Here is a 14,606-nt window from a genome sequence, read left to right on the forward strand (position 1 = left end):
TCAGGTCGCCATGGGTGGGGTTACGTCTCCTCCAGTATCCAGACTCTGATTACAAACCCATTTATTGAAACAGACAATTATTACATGAAATTGTAAAACATTTATTGCAACAAATAAGCCAACTGGTAACTGTATTTGTTTTGTCAAACAGCCTGTGGTGAAGCTGATAGAGGAAGCCAATTGCCGAGGGCTAAAAGAGGTCCGCTTTGTTACGTGGCACAACCAGTATATACTGAACATCAAAGATGGCTTCCAGCAGAATGCCTGCTTCAGGAAAGAAATCAAAAGACGACCCTTCTTTAGATCCTCCGTGATGTTACTGCCACATCTACAGTAAGTTGACAGATTCTATAAATGTGTTCTGTATATTGTCATCATAGAAGTATTCTCATTGCACTCCTTGCACTCATTGCAGCTGTTGCGGAACTACAATTCCCATCATGCCTCTGCCTTTGGGAGTCATGCTTGTAACTGTCAACCTTGCAATGCCTCATGGGACTTTCCACAACAGCTGGAGGGCCACATGTTGAGCTCCCATGGTTAAGGTATTCAAGCATCTGTGGGTGCTACGGCTACTTAAATACCATAGCCATGACCGAAACACCCATGGTACCCATCCAATTGGATGCAGCCACTGTTCGGCTGACAGTTTTCTACCAAGCTCCTTTGTTCTTTCAGTTGAGTTTTGTTGAGCCAACCGGGCCACCCAGAGCTTGAATTTCAGCCAATTCAGCAGATATCAGACAAAATCCAAGCCATATGGCACTTTCTACTGCTTTTGCAGGGGGCTATTTGGTTTCATTAGGTTCTCTCACAGTTTGGTTATATTCTCTAGTTGTACAGATGGCCATAGCATTTTGAAACAATATGTACATGAGTTTGTATGTGAGGCCGTAAGATCTTTTGGTAGATCATTTTCCATATCTTCGTGTCTGTTGGAATGTGTATTCACTATTGGGAACCTCTGCCTATAGAAATTGTATTGTATGATATAGAGCTGCACGATAAATCATTAAAGAATCAATCTCGATTCAACCCCCCTTGCAATCTTAAAACAGCATTTCCTCAATTCAGTGCAGAGAGTTCTCTGCTCAAGATAGCTGTCAAAAAAAAAAAAAACAGGCAGCCTGCCAAGTTTATCACAACATGCTCTGGGGAGATAAAGAGAAACATTGTAACATTTGGTTCTTTTAGATCAAAGGAATGAACTTTGGTCTGTAGATGAGGGCAGTTTAACCACTTAAAGACTAAACCTTTTTCTGACACTTGTTGTTTACAAGTTAAAATCAGTATTTTTTGCTAGAAAATTACTTAGAACCCCCATACATTATATATATTTTTTAGCAGAGACCCTAGAGAATAAAATCGCAGTTGTTGGAATATTTTATGTCACACTGTATTTGCGCAGCGGTCTTTCAAACGCAATATATTTGGGGAAAAATACACTTTAATACATTTAAAAAAAAACGAAACAGTAAAGTTAGCCCCATTTTTTTTTTTTTGTATAATGTGAAAGATGATGTTATGCCATGAGAATCATGATCTTTATTCTAAGCAAAAAAATCGTGATTCTCATTTTAGCCAGAATCATGCAGCTCTAGTATAATATTTCTAAATGTGACGGACATAGGTGGAATTCCAATTAGCGCAGTCTCTAGTGATAGCCGTTATTGGACGATGATATGAACGGTCAGTCAGTATGCTATTATGCACAGTATTTTATAAACCCTTACAACTTGTAGGTTCCATTCAGCGATGGCAAGCCATCTATAAATATGTAATGTAATGTGCCAATACTTAAAAAAAAAATATTTATATGAAAAAGTGTTTTCTATAAAAACGAGTGCCCGGGACAGTAAATTACCATATCACTGCGGGATTCATGATCAGAAAGAAAGAAGTGTTCTTGCAGCCCATAGCAACTATTCCCAGTGTGTTATTCACCATGGTGACATGAAAAGCTCAATGTCCTTGCTGTTGGGAGGAAGAAGAGTTCTTTCTTCAGACATTTGATCTGAGGCCCCTCTGCAGTTTTAGGAGTATAACCTTAGTAGTGATTAGATGATTCATTGAATGCTTAACACACAGCTGGTCACATTGTCTGTATCCACTCCCAGAAAAGTATATGTGGTAATGCATACCATCATCAGCTCTGTCTACATGTGTAACGTACAAGACGGAGATGCTGTTTCTGTTTTAGAGATAGTCGGGGGGGGCACATTCTGTCCGTGAATCCCTAATCTGAACCACACTGGTAAATGTTTCCATTAACATTGTGCGCTGTGAACAAAAAGTGCCCTCTGTCAGGACATTGCCGATTCGTCATGTTCCACAGCAGTGTTGGCTTGGGCGAGCCACGTTTACGAGGTGCTGCAGCTTAATCTGTTTTGATTTGAAGCTGTTTGTGGCATCTCATGCACAGCTGGAGGCAGGATTGCAAAGCCCAGTATTTAGGAACACACTGTCCTCTTAGGATAAAGTAGGAAGCTGTTAGTCTGCCCAGAGGCTTGACATGCAGAGTCTAGCAAGAGCGTACATGCTGCACGTTAAGGAAAGAGGCCCTGGAAGCAGTTAAGCATGTTATCATAGAATGCACACGTTCGCCATGAACTTTGAAGCATGCTGCACGTAGGAGGTGAATAAAAGACATAAAATGCGTAATGTTTTGTCTGCTATTTTTAGTACTCTGAGGTATAGTCCATAGTCAGGCGTGTTTAGGCTTGATCACCCCCAGCTACAATATCAGAGGAGCACTTGTGAAAGTACAAGACCCTCAGTCAGGGTTTGCAATCCAGTACAAGAATTTTAGGGCTCTGTGAAACAGTATTGAGCCCAACGTAAAAGTTAAAAGGGTTGATTTACTAAAACTGGGGCATGCAAAATCTGGTGCTGTTCTGCAAAGAAACCAACCAGTATCCAGTTTTTGTTTTTGTTTTCTTTTGTCAAAGCTTAAAGGAGTTGTAAAGGCAGATTTTTTTTCATCTTAACGCATTCTATGCATTAGGATAAAAAAAAAAATGTGTGTAGCAGCCTTCCCAGCACCCCCCTAATTACCTACCTGAGCCCCATCTCTGTCCAGTGATGTCCACGAGTCCCTCGGCCGTCCGAGACTCTCCCTCCTAACTGCCTGAGACACAGCAGCACCATTGACTCCCAAGACTGTCAATTAAAGTCAGTTAGCAAATCAGGAGAGAGGGGCAGGACCGAACTTCAGCTCTGTGTCTGATTGGAGGGACCCGAGAAGAGGAGGATCTGGGCTCCTCTGTGCAAAACCAACTGCATAGAGAAGATAAGTATGATATGTTTGTTTTTTTGTTTTTAAACAAGACTTTACAATCACTTTCATTAAACAAGCTTAAGCTAGAAGGTGATTGGCTCCCTCGCCCAGCTGCACCATATTTAGCACTCTCTGGTTTTCGTAAATGAATCCCAATGTCTGCCCAAAACATTGTTTAACATAATCTGCCCCCCCCCCTCTTCCTGGAAAAGCAAGGCATATTTTTTTTTCTTTATACTAATTTTCACTTACCTCTTCTTTGCCCCTGTGGTCTTCTATCTACAAGATTAGGGATCCAAGATGGTGCCCTGCATCCAGCAGCAGGACACCTGGTTGGATTACGTAGCCAGTTCTGGTTGGCAGTGAGAGCAGGGTCATCGGCAGATGTGTGGCATCGTAGCCCGGTGCAGCAACTGGTGGTTACCACGCTGCAGTGAATTGTCACCCTCCTGGAGGAAGGCTTGAGGACTGACAGGATCACCATTATGTGTAATTTTGCACTTTTTTATATTTTTTAAGGAATATATTGGAGTTTGTTTTTTTTTCCATTTGTGGCATAGTTTTCTATTCATAGCTTACCTGATTAATACACCAAGGCTAAAAAATAAAATAGAAAAAGCTAGTTTTGTACAGGCTCTTGCGCTTGAACTGTCTATCCTTATTTATTATAGGTACTTGTATAACGCCATCAGTTTACGCAGCGCTTTACATATATATTGTACATTCACATCAGTCCCTGCCCTCAAGCAGCTACAATCTAAGGTCCCTAACTCACATTCATTCATACACATACTAGTGCCAATTTAGACAGGAGCCAATTAACCTACTAGCATGTCTTGGGAGTATGGGAGGAAACCGGAGTACCCAGAGGAAACGCATACAAGCACAGGGTGAACATGCAAACTCTGCGCAGGTAATGCTGTGGTTGGGATACAAACCGACAACCCTAGTGCTGCTAATCGCTTAGCCACTGTCCTTTATTTCTTCTCTTTCCTCTTTCTGCACAAAAACTGGAGAAAGGGATAGAATAGAACATTATTGGGTGTCATTTCCCTCTATGCAGAACTGAACTCTCTGCATGTATCTGGAAATTAGAGAAAGAATAAGCTATCTATCTCAGTGTTCTCATCTATATGCAATATTCAGAGTGTGAATCTGATGGGGTGACTGTTGACAAGTCACTACATTTCTTAGGAATAGTGTACTGATACATGGAGCATTTTGATCAGTATTTCTGTGATGTGTATCTTTGCTTGATGCAATCTGCAGTTCTTTATGTCAGCAGATGCCTTTTGTTTTTTTGGTCTGATTTTGGAGAACAAAAAAATAAAATGAAGGACAGACAGAGGAAAGAGTGTTCTGATCTCTGATCAAGCCTCTGACAACATGGTAATGAAATGGTACAACCAGATGCCTTCCCTGTGCCAGTCAATTATTTGCTTTGATCTTTGCCCTCTGCTCTGAGAAGAGAATGAAGAATGTGCCCCAAGAGGTGAAGAGAACTCAGCACTCAGTATTACCGGCACAGAGAGTCCTTCCTAAAATATTTTTTTAGTGCTAGAACATCAATGAACGAAAGGTTCCGAGTTGTTGTTCCAGTTTTTTAAAGGTGTGACATAGTTATACAAGGACAGGTGGAAACCTCCCAGGTACATAGCTAGATGTTTTTCTTCTGTTTATGGTGCTCAATGTCACGTTGTATCTTGTTTGTTCTGACAACTGTACTGCCTGGCACAAGCAGATGAGAAGTAATCCTCATTGCTTTAAAGCTGAACTCCAGCCAGGAGCAACATAATACTATAAGCAAGGTACTTGCTTACCTTGTACAAAAACGCTCTCCATTTTTCTTTTGTAAAGTCCTTGTTTCCACTATTTCTTGTCCCCCAGTCATGTCCTTTGTGATTCCTGTTTGGTGTCTTTTTGGCTGTATGACCAAGCGCTGCTGTTTTCTGCCTATGGAGAAATGGCTCCCAGTCGACTTTCTTCCTCTATATAGTTTAGAACAGGGGTCTCCAAACTCTTTAAACAAAGGGCCAGTTTACTGTCCTTCAAACTTTAAGGGGGCCAGACTGTGGCCATCAGAAGTAGAAAATGTCCCAGCATTAGTCGGAGTAATCAATGATCCTTCTTTGGTGTCAGTGAGAGGAATTGTGCCCCATTGTTGGTGTCAGTGGGGGGAACTGTCCTCATCATTGGTGTCATTGGGAGAAATTGTGCCCCATCGTTGTCACTGGGAGGAATTGTGTGCCATCATTGGTGTTGTTGGGAGGAACTCCACCCCATTGTTGGTGTCATTGGTAGGGATTGTGCTCCTTCTTCGGTTTCAGTGAATGAAATAGTGCCCCAAGGGCCAGTTAAAAGCAAGCAAAGGGATGTGTTCCCAAGGCGTAGTTTGGAGACCACTAGTTTAGCAGAAGGTGCAGTGACAGGGCGTTGTTATGCTTCCATTTGTAGGCTTGTATGATCTCCACAGCCCCAGTTGCTACATTCCCACAGTCATTTGTTGGGAATTATGCACATGGACTCCAATAAAAAAAAAATACAGTACTCTCCCTTATAGCCCTGAGCTCCACGTGCATACCCACTCACCACATGAGTGCATTCCCATTGAATCATGGGAATAGTAGTTCCAGTTGCCCTACTCAAATATGATGTGCGGCAGTTCCACCCCTCTGCCCCCGGGTATAAAACATTCTTCTGCCGGAGCTGAGGACATCACAGGTATAAATATTGTGAATTAAATAAGAAGTGGTGCATTAGTTGGTAATAATTTATAGTGTTTTTATTGTTCATTGGGGAAGGGAGCTAGGATTCCAAACTGGGCAGTATCCCAGGGTTCCCAGTATCCCAGCTCTAATCTTTAGAAGGTACAACTTGCAGAGTAAATAATATATAACAGCCATTCACTCATATTTTCTTTAATTTGTATGATCGTACATAGGGATTCCTTTGGTTTTGCTTTTTGTTTTTTTTCTTTTATTTATAGCATTGTCACATACTGCAAAATTTACCAATACAAAAAGAGCCTTAGATAATAGCCAGGCTGTGCTGAGTGGTATTTTGCTCAAACATAGACTTTTTTGACTCTAGTACAGGGATCTGCAGACTGCGGCCAGCAGGCTGAATATGGCCTGGATGTGTGCCTCAGTAGGAGGCATTAATCCTCCTACTGACACCAAAGAGGGGGCACTATTCCTCCCACTAACACCAACAATGGAGTGCTATTGCTCCCACTGACACCAGAGCTGGGGAACTAAGTCTCTGATTGACACGAATTATGGGGCACTATTCCTCCTACTGACACCCATGATGGGGCACTATTCATCCCACTGACACCAATGATTACTTTTTTTTTTTACTCGCAGTGTCCACTAAGCCTACAGCATTCTTTACTCTCACCAATGTCAGGGCATTTTCAACTGCCAGTGGCTACAGCCAAGCTCCCTAAAGTCTTAAGGGAAGTAAACTGGCCCTTTGTTTTGAAAGTTTGGAGACCCCTGCTCAAGTAGTACAACTCATAGTACCCCCACCAGTCAGGATTTTGTGACTTCCCTGCTAAGTAGCTGCAAGTTTTTTTATTAAGGATCTCTTGGCCTTTTGTGGCATAACACGGTTGACTTCCCATTGAAAAGAATATGCCTACTTTTCTCAATGAGGTGAATGACTTGTTATAATGCCCAGTTCAAAAGCTCTTAGTGTCTCCTAAATTTCACTGGCTGTCTCCTAAGTTCTCCAGCACCTTTGTATATAGTGTGTGTGTGTGTGTGTGTGTGTATATATATACATACACACACACACACAGATAGATAGATAGATAGATAGATAGATAGATAGATAGATAGATAGATAGATATGAGGGTATTTACACATTAGCTAACAGCTCAACTGCCTCAAGCTCTTTCTGCCTTCTGCCACTCATAAACACACTTGTTCGGTCACAGGCCGTAAATGTCAGAGAGTCACAGTGCCCGTCTGCATTGGATAGACTATTTCAAGCCAAACAGGTGGCTTTTCTTTACCGAGAATTCCTCTGATTTTGGTTGTTGTGCTGTAAAATATCCAATAGCCTGACCGTCATGTGAACGTAACACACTGTACTGCATACGTCCAAACACTACAGAGATATTATATTAGGAATTCACATCTACAAACCTGGCTCCCCATCCAAACCTTAGTACCAATAATGCAGTAGTTTAACTTGTCTTTACAATGCTTGCTAGAGCCCTGAACGTAACCGTAAGGTACACATAATTGGTCTTGCCGACGGACCGGCTACATTGCTTGAGCATGGTATGAATAAAGGCCCTTTCAGCATGTAAATGTAATGAATGGACTGCATTAAAATGCATGCTGAGAAGTAGTTTGCATTGATACAATACTTCATAGTTTGGCTTTGTGGCGTTAGAACGCTGCATAAATCTCAATGCCCAGTAGACACTGTTAGAATTGTAGCCCTTTTGTAATTATGCTGTAAAACGCTGGCTCAGCTTGGAATCTGTTCTCTACTAAATGTTTCCTTTTATACAGAATAATCTGCAATGCTATTGCTTTTATCACCCGTTGATGGTTTTTCATTTCTGTCTGATATCATTGTTTGTTTGATATAGGGCCACAGTTTAATGCCCCTAGCTTCAAACTGAGAATCAGTTCGTTTGTTCATTTTTAATAGCCACATTTACCAGAATAACTGCTCTTATGATATTCATTTTATTTGATGCATAAAGCTAGAAACTGCTGTATTTTTTTGGACAAAGCAAGATAAAACATTGATCTGTAATGCAGTGATTAGGCCTCTAAAATCTGGACAGTGAGGTAAAGTCGAGTTCTAGGCAGCTTTATGTATATATAGACTCCTCTCCTGTACTGAAACAGCTTACTCATTTCACTGTATTGGAAGCTGCAGCATGTCAAATAATGCCCGTCTCATTTCCCAGCTAGATGATATCTAGCATCATCCAACCATTTTCTCCCCAGCATGACTGGCCCTGGCCTGCCTGATCTTAGTTCTTTCATTTATGGAGGCTCTCATGTAGGTGTTGCCAGTGGCAGTCTGCAAGCAAATATAGCTTGCCTATAAATGCCTACTCCTCTAGGCTGACATTCACCCGTTAGTGAACGTGCATCACTTGCATCAGGGTTGAGGGCCCTTAAGAGGAGTACTGAGACAGGGTGCTGTGATGTTTTTGCATAGAGAAGCACACAGAGATCAGAACCCAGTGATGACATAACTAAGTCTGAAAGACAGCGGGGTTGATTTACTAAAGGGAAAAAAGACTGCACTTTCCAAAGTCCAATTTCCTGTTCTGCTGGCACAACAAAAAGTGAGGAAATTTCAGTGAGGACACAGACAGCAAAAGTTTAGGGGACTCAGGTTGCAGTAAATACCTGACCAAGGTTCTAACTTTTGCCTTTGTATCCAATATAAACAAGCATTGCCTAAATATTCCATGAATGTGGATCCAGTATGTCTCTCCATGGTGTTTACTAGGCGGTACAGCTGCCAAAATTTTGTATGTTATGCTTTATTGTTACAAAAAAACCCTTTTTTGCCAGTATCTATTTACTGATGGTACAGAATTCAGACATGAAGCTAATTGTACATTTGTCTTATCCTAGGACACTGAGTGGGGTATCCCCAGCAATTTCCCCGATGGCTGAATCTCTGCAGGTTTTATCGCCTGTCGCAATAACAACCCCAAACTTCTATCCTGAAACCTGGATCCCAATGGACTCATCTCAGGAGTTTACCCAAGTGCCTATGCCAAAGGAAGACAAGAGTTACCGAACAGTTTACACCCTCTTCCACAAAACAGTGCCCGAGACCAAGTTCCGCATTTTGAAAATAATGCGAGTTCAGAACCTCTTCCTGTGGGAGAAATATAAAAGGTAATCTTTTTATAGCAGAACCAAGAGAATGTTAGCTTTACAAATAGATCGGTGAAGTCACGGGACCAAAAATGTACCGTAACCTATAACATTTATTGACCTATAACAATTATTGACCTTGCAAACATTCATTTTATTCTTCAGAAAGCCTGCCATTCATTATTACAAAATAATCTGAATTACAGATTCCATACACTACTTTGCTACATATATATGTGCATTTTATATAGATGTAGTTAAAAATTATAGCAATCATTACATATTTTTAAGTGCAGTTATCTATATCGACCAATCAGAATTTCCCACTCATGACAAAATGACCTTTTTGGTGCTCCCCTGCTGAGCCATTGGTTTTTTATGTTTTGTTGTCCTAACACTGTGTAAGATCTGTCTGGGATAGTATCATCGCTTACACAAAGGGAGAGATTTATTAAAACCGGTGCATCTGATGCAGCTCTGCATGGTAACTTGAGCTTGTTCAATTAAGTTACTAAACTTACTAAAACCTGGAAGCTGATTGGTTGGAAGCTGATTGGTTTCTATGCAGAGCTGCACCAGATTTTGCACTCTCCAGTTTTAGTAAATCTTCCCCACTGTTACCATCTTCCTCCTCCTAGTTAGGTGACAGTTCTCGGGCCTGGTCATTGACCACTCAGGGCCTATGTACTGCATCCTGGGAAGAGGTCACATGCTCCTCCATACCTGGAAGAACCAATTATTTACCCATGGCTCTGACAGGGAACAGTATGGAAGAGATCAGCGAGTAGGGTTTTTTCATTACAAGAGAATCTGTCACTTTGCGCTGAATGAGTAAATTGACAAATTTTCTTTCAGAAATAGGAAGTTATAGGCGGTTTAAGAATATTGACTACTAATATTAATGATTCCCCTTCTACTTAGTGCTTATTATCTAACTATAGATTGCGCCCAGTGCCATCCCACCCAGTTCACAGTGTGCTGCCCAATTTTCTGAAGGCAACATCATGTTCATTAAAACATGTCCAAGTATTTATATATTTAATTTAACGTTGGCCTTTCTAAGGCACCATTAACCCATAATGATAACGCATTCATGATATTGTTATTGTGTAAAGAATTGTTTAGCTACTGTTCTTTGCTCTCTATTTACCTTTTGCTGTTTTTCCTCACATTTTAGGAAGAAAGAATTCATGACCAGGAAAATGACAGGACTGGACAAGATTATGAACGAGAGACATCTGTTTCATGGAACTTCCCAGGATGTTGTTGATGGAATCTGCAAACATAACTTTGACCCCCGTGTCTGTGGGAAACATGCCACCATGTTTGGACAGGGCAGTTACTTTGCCAGGAAGGCAAGTTATTCCCACAATTTCTCCAAGCGGTCACCAAATGGAGTTCACTACATGTTCCTAGCAAAAGTATTAACGGGAAGATACGTAGTGGGGAATCACACCATGCGGAGGCCTCCGCCACTAAACCCTGGGGACGTTACCAGTGACCTGTACGACTCTTGTGTGGACAACTTCTTTGAGCCTCAGATTTTTGTTATATTTAACGATGACCAGAGCTACCCGTATTTTATTATCCAGTATGAAGAAGTTAGTAACACTGTTTCCATTTAAACCGAAAATGCTGCTGACCTGAGCTCTAGGAGACATTTTGTTCAGAAACAAGAAAGGACTGGGAGGAAAACCAGAAACTTCCAAGCTCTTTGATAAAGACCAACAGTGCACTTGTTTATAATTTATGTGCATATTGTAAATAGTTTTTCTTTGTTAACAGTTTGTGTGCCTTTTTGTTAATAAAACCTTTATTTATGTGAGTAAATATTCATGTGTTGAAATAAAAAAATGTGTTTTTCAAGGATGTTTTACGAATCATAATGCCAGTGCCTGGGTTTGCCTGGATTAAAGGCTCAATCCACCCAAAAAAACAATACTCCAGGTGGAGTGCGGGTTGTAGAGCACTTATGGGTTTCTTATACGTCCGGCTCTGACACCTCCATGACTACTCTAGTAAGAGGCTTGAAAACTAAGAATATAATAGAGTAGACTATCCCCACTCCTACTGTTTTCTCTTGGTATATAAAATGATAAATCCGTTGGGAGAGTAGGCCCCATTGGAATGGCTGCAGCAAATGTGAAGACCAGAGATTCAGTTTTTACTTTCCTTCTCTTCCATCCTTGGCTTTGTATATTTCCCAATTGTCAGTTGTTTGGTAAAGTACACACAGACACCAGAAGGCTGTAGTCTGACTGTACGACTGCTCTTGTAAATCCAGAGAAGCCAACCAAACAATAGCATTTTTATTGGTAAAGATCATGAAAAATCACAATGATATAGTTAAAAACTCCAGTGTTGCTAAATTATATATCCCTACACAAACATTTTATTCTTTTATTAAAAATGGACTTTCCATTCGTGTAAGCCACCATGATTTTCTATAACTGCCAAATGTTTCTTTCTTTTTCAGCGGCTATAGAATTGCAAGATAACATTTCTTCAAACTTTTATCTTTACTGCCTTATCCAGAAGTCTTCAGATAGTCTGAGGTCAAATCACAGGCTATAAGGCCTCGTGCACACTGGACGTTTTTACAGCTGCTGTTTTTGGCTTCAGATGTTTTTTTCTGCAGCCAATAATCTCCCCAGCATGTTATCCTATGTGTCCATGCACACATAGACTGTTATCGGCAGTTGTTGGCAGGGGTGTTTTCTGGCTGAATAAAACCCCAGAACTAGTGTGTTTTGAGAGAAGTTTTTGGACTGTAAAAATGCTCTAACTCTGAAAAATCCCTAAAACCGCCAAAAAACACTGAAAAACTCTGCTATTTGGCGTTTATCAGCATTCTGAGCCATAAACTTTTGTGGGAGTATAATTTTGTTTAAAAAAAATCTACTGCTAAAAAAACACGAAAAAACGCTACTTTAAAAATGCTGAAAAACTCATTCTACAGCTACTGCTTTCTATAGCTAACGCTACTGGCTTTTTTATAACGTCCAGTGTGCATTGAGGCCTTAAGATTATGTAGATGATGGTGGTCTTGTATTACAACAATAAAAATGATCATTTAATCATAGCAAAGGCAAAACCTGTAAAGTACACCTATCATGGCAGAAGTACAAAGGCTGAGCTGCTTCTGAAAATGGTAGTTGCCATACAATGTCTACCTTTGCACCAGAGACACAGATGGATAAATACATTTGATCAGTGACTTAAGCTGGCTATACACAGATTAAAATTAGGCCAATTCCTCCTGAATTGACAGACATTTTATCCATGCCCTGTCAGCACTATCTGGCTTGCCAAATTTCCCTTGGAAATTTGAAGAAGCCATATGGAAAACTGTATGCCAATCATAAGGAATGCAAGCAGTCATGGAGGTTGCAGCTGCTTGAATACAATAGCTGGTAGCAGAGATTTCTCCGTTAATGCTGTTGAGTGCAGATAGTGGTTCTTTTAGATTTCTCTTGTATGGCTGGCCTTAGAAAGTGGTGTATCCAAAGCATCAGCATGACAGATAGGAAACTAACATTCTTTAACCACTGACGGACCGCCCACCATCGATATACGTGGCTACTTTGGCATTAAATACTGTTGTTATGGCAGCAGATGGCTGCCATAACCCCAGTGTTTTTTTAAACAGCAGGCGGTCCGCTTTAAGATAAAAGTGGTCTTCGCAAGATCACTTTTATCGGCAGCGGGAGAGGAGCCCCCCTCCCTCCACGTCCCGGTCATCTCAGCCGCTTACCGGAGCTATCGGTAGCAGCAGAGGCGCTCCGGTCCTTTCCCCTGATGGACAGGAAGTCGAGTAAGGGAATGATGGCCCCCACTTGACTCTGTGCCATTGAATGACGGGAGCGAGGTCAAACGTCACTTCCGCCCAATGGCCTTAAAGGAACATTTTTTTTTTTATTGCTTTTAAGTGTAAATGTGAGATCTGAGGTCTTTTTGACCCCAGATCTCACATTAAAGAGGTCCTGTCATGCTTTTTTTCTATTACAATGGACGTTTACATTCCTTGTAATAGGAAAAAAATTGATCCAAAAAAATGTTTTTAAAAGGGACAGTGTAAAAAGAAAAATAAGAAAAAAAAATGTTTTAAGCGCCCCGCCCCTTCGTGATTGTGGGCAGAAGCAAACACATACGTAAGTCGCACCTGCATATGTAAACAGTGTTCAAACCACACATGTGAGGTTTATCGCTGCGATCGTTAGAGTGAGACCAATAATTTTAGCAAAAGATCTCCTCTGTAACTCAAAACTGTTGCTAAAATGTATGCATTGTTGACTTTTAGCTTTGAATAGACCAAAATAGATCTATGTCCTAATTAAGTGTGTATTTCCATACAGAGTTCAGATCTGGATTGGTTAAAGTACATGTAACTCATGCTATTATACATGCCTCAAGAGGTGTGCTAGGAGTTGAAAACTGTTACTAGCAGCTGTTGGCAGCAATGTGAAAACGCTCCTTCAGCTAGCCATAGACAGTTCAAATCTCAGCAGGAACTGGCCAATCAACTTGGGTAGAACCAGCCTTCTGGATTTTACATGCGGTTATTGCTAGCGGCTAGCAATAATCACTGTGTTCACCCTCCGGGAGAACACAATGGCTCCGTGGTAAGGATTCCCCTGCCAACCTGTGGTTGCAGGAAAGAAATTTGCTCCGTTTATGGCTGGCCTTAGTCATAATAACCTGCCTCTCGCTGTCAAGAACACAGTGCATAAGTATTCTGTAGCCATCAAGGTAAAAAAAAACCTTCAAACCAGGATAGTTCTGGCTAGGAAGGTATTGGGCTTGATTTACTAAAGGCAAATAGTCTGTTTGCTGTGCAACTGAATTTTCCTCCTAGCTTAGTGAATGTGGCGAAAATTCACTTCGCTCAGAATACCCAATTTTGTGCAAGGAAAATTTAAAAAAAAAAAAAAAGAATTTTTCTAATTTGATGATGGAAGTCAGCAGAGCTCCACCTCATTCACTAAGCTGTGGGGATAATTCCCTAGTGAACAGCCTATATGTCTTTAGTAAATTAGCCCCATAGATGGCCGTGGACATGAAGTCTGAGCTGTGTAATTAACCAACATGGTGAAATCGTAGTAAAAGTGTAAAATGTTCTTTTCTGAAAATCCTGCAATGAAAGCAGCCATCTTCTGAATACCAATCCCAGAGCAGTAAAGCCACTGGTGACTTAGGTGACCATTTCCAACATATGCGGCCTGCCAAGTTATGTCACATGGATGCCATGATAAAACTTGGCATTGGACAGTAAATCTTTGGCACAGTTAGAAGACATCATTGGTATTACAAAGGCTTTTTTATTTGCCCAATTTAACAGCTCTGCACAGTGTGAACAGACACTCTGGACTGGCTTTAGGTGCATCAATCTGCATGAACTCACTTTGGGGAACATTATCACTTCATTCTGCAATCCAGTTTCACAACTGTGTCTGAGGACAGGGCG

At 41.0% G+C, this 14,606-nt stretch overlaps 1 protein-coding gene across 1 annotated transcript in view; it reads left to right on the top strand.

Moving 5' to 3' along the window:
* The window catches only part of TIPARP (TCDD inducible poly(ADP-ribose) polymerase), a 53,505-nt gene extending 42,497 nt beyond the window's left edge, over nt 1-11,008 (top strand). Inside the window, exons 4-6 of the mRNA XM_073626079.1 lie at nt 152-333; nt 8,894-9,163; nt 10,320-11,008. Of these exons, the coding sequence (XP_073482180.1) occupies nt 152-333; nt 8,894-9,163; nt 10,320-10,767 (900 nt within the window). The 3' untranslated portion in view covers nt 10,768-11,008. The remainder of the gene's footprint in view (nt 1-151; nt 334-8,893; nt 9,164-10,319) is intronic.
* Nucleotides 11,009-14,606: the final 3,598 nt, after the last annotated feature.

Source organism: Aquarana catesbeiana, linkage group LG04 (assembly GCF_042186555.1).
Source record: "Aquarana catesbeiana isolate 2022-GZ linkage group LG04, ASM4218655v1, whole genome shotgun sequence".
In the NCBI taxonomy this organism is placed as follows: Eukaryota; Metazoa; Chordata; class Amphibia; order Anura; family Ranidae; genus Aquarana; species Aquarana catesbeiana.